This window comes from Poecilia reticulata, linkage group LG4 (genome assembly GCF_000633615.1).
Source record: "Poecilia reticulata strain Guanapo linkage group LG4, Guppy_female_1.0+MT, whole genome shotgun sequence".
Lineage (NCBI taxonomy): Eukaryota > Metazoa > Chordata > Actinopteri > Cyprinodontiformes > Poeciliidae > Poecilia > Poecilia reticulata.
In genome coordinates, this window is record NC_024334.1 from 19763573 (window position 1) to 19765841 (window position 2269).

The following is a 2269-nucleotide window of genomic DNA, read 5'->3' on the forward strand; positions in this document are numbered from 1 at the left end:
TATACACTGATGTTAATAATTTTCATTGTAGCCATTTTTTCTAGAAAAATATCAATCATATTTTTTGAAGTAACAAAATCATGATGTCTTAATTTAGTCCTTTTTTGTGACATTAAAAAAACCTTATGAGACTGTCATAGCAAAAACAGGGTACAGATCCTTCCTGCCCACAGTCATCAGCGTCTATAATAACTCTTTGAAGAATCCACAACAACGTTTAATTTCCCTTTGGGATAATTTTTGAATTTGAATAATAGTTGTGGATTCAAATCAGAAACAATTACCAAAATATTTTATAGAAGCCTTCTGAAAAAGATAAATACTAAAAGAAAAGAAGAAGAAATTGTTTCTGATTTAAATACTCCAGCTTGAAAGCAAAACTTTCTACAGGTGCTCAAAAAAGTTTTTTTTTTTTTTGCAGAAATCTCATGTGAGCCGGAACATTTGAACAAACCACAACCAATTTTCATTCATTTATTTCAAACTGGTAACATGAAATACCTCATCGGACAAGAAAATTGAAGCCAACCTCATCTGCAAAATAACACGTGGGTCGCTAGGCTACCCTCGCAGCTGATTATCCAGACTGGGGAGTTTAGTTGCCAGGTGACACCAACGCTCTGTAACATCACATTATTTACCCTGAGCTGCCCAACAAACCCCAAAAACTGTATATTATTTTACACAAAGCACAAAATAAAAGGAGAAATCATGCAAGGTTACCTTTCCTATTCACGTCTATCTACTATATCTTGCCTTTTATTGAACAAATACAGCAGGATGTTCTGGTCTCTAAATGATTGCACTGCTATAAATCCATTCTGCTTTATATTTCTCTGGTCCTCTACATAAATATATTGCACAGTTACTGCCTGTGATTTTAAAAGGTTATTATTCCTAAAGTTCCTTTTCTGCTCTACCGTGCTGATGGCTTCAAGTCCCTCTAACGCAGGGGTGTCCAAAGTGGGTCCTCGAGGTCCAGCATCCTGCATGTTTTAGTTCTCTCTCTGCAGGGAGTAACAACCTTTCCAGCATGTCAATGTTCTTCTTAGGCCTTCTAATGAGCCATCATCTGATCCAGGTGCGTTAAACCAGGGAGAAAACTAAAACATGCAGGATGCCGGACCTCCAGGACCCACTTTGGGCACCCCTTGTTAAATGGTAAGCAAGTGAAGGTTCTGGAGTAAGCACAGAATTTCCTGATGAGTGGATCAGCGCTATTTCTTTTTGTTTGCAATAAAAACCCCAAAGTTAGCAGGTTGGAAAGTCAGCATGGAACCTGTACAAGCTCAGTTCCTCAATGCTTTAGCGGGGTACAGCTTTTTGGAAAGTACGGTTGTTCAGAGTTCTGCCTGTTTAACTAGCACTCTAGCAGAACAAATGATAATACTCTGTGCAATTAACACATTACAGAAAAAAGTTTTTTTTCCTCATCTTATCTTTGGTCACATCACCTTAATATGTCTGTAACTCACTGAATCCACTCGTCATATGCAGGCGGCAAAAAGGACTGAAAAAGAATAAATAAATAAAGTTTTCCTTCGGGAACTAGGCAACAGAAACGGTGTTAGCTTCACTCCACGGGTTCTCATCTGTTACAGGATCAATTCCTAGCCGTCTGGCCACGTCTTATCTCCCAGACCCGATACATCACCAAGTTTTATCGACAGCACAATCAACGAAAAGCAGCCAGCAGCTTCCAGATGATGCAGTTAAGCTAAAAAACAGAGCCGATCAGGGCCTTGGTGCTCCTTTTGACTGGTTGGTTTTTCCTTATTAGAAATGTTATTTTTATATCCTCGCATTATTTAATTGTTTGTTTTAGAAATTATTTTCTACCTTCTCAGCTAACTTTATTTATTGTTACATAATGTCCAATCTAATGGACTCCTCATGTAATTCAAAAGTGCTCATTCATTTTTAATGTGTTGCAAAATGTCAAAAGTGGACGACTGCAGCGAAAGTGGAAATAAAATCTAAGAAGCGGCAGCAGTAGCTTGTGGAAAACCAAATGTGCAGGCTAAGGTTGTAAAGTGTGTGGCCATTTTGTTAGCGGGATTCCACGGCGGGAGGTGGAAAACATCAAGGCGTCTCTTACCTGTCAGGTAAAACTCGTTTTGTATAAAAATCTGGGAGTCCGTCATCCAGAGGGCTTATTCCTCCGTTTTCACTGCAGTGCTGGGCACAGACACACACACACACACGCACACGCACACGCACGCACACACACACACACGCACACACACACACACACACACACACACACACA

General features: G+C 39.5%; 1 protein-coding gene across 2 annotated transcripts in view; it reads right to left on the bottom strand.

Annotated features, from left to right (window-relative positions):
- The window catches only part of LOC103463819 (leucine-rich repeat-containing protein 16B-like), a 41106-nt gene that overhangs the window by 8666 nt on the left and 30171 nt on the right, over window positions 1-2269 (bottom strand). For both annotated transcript variants that reach the window (XM_008407425.2, XM_008407424.2), the window contains exon 32: window positions 2099-2178. In XM_008407425.2, coding sequence (XP_008405647.1) covers window positions 2099-2178 — 80 coding nt within the window. The remainder of the gene's footprint in view (window positions 1-2098; window positions 2179-2269) is intronic.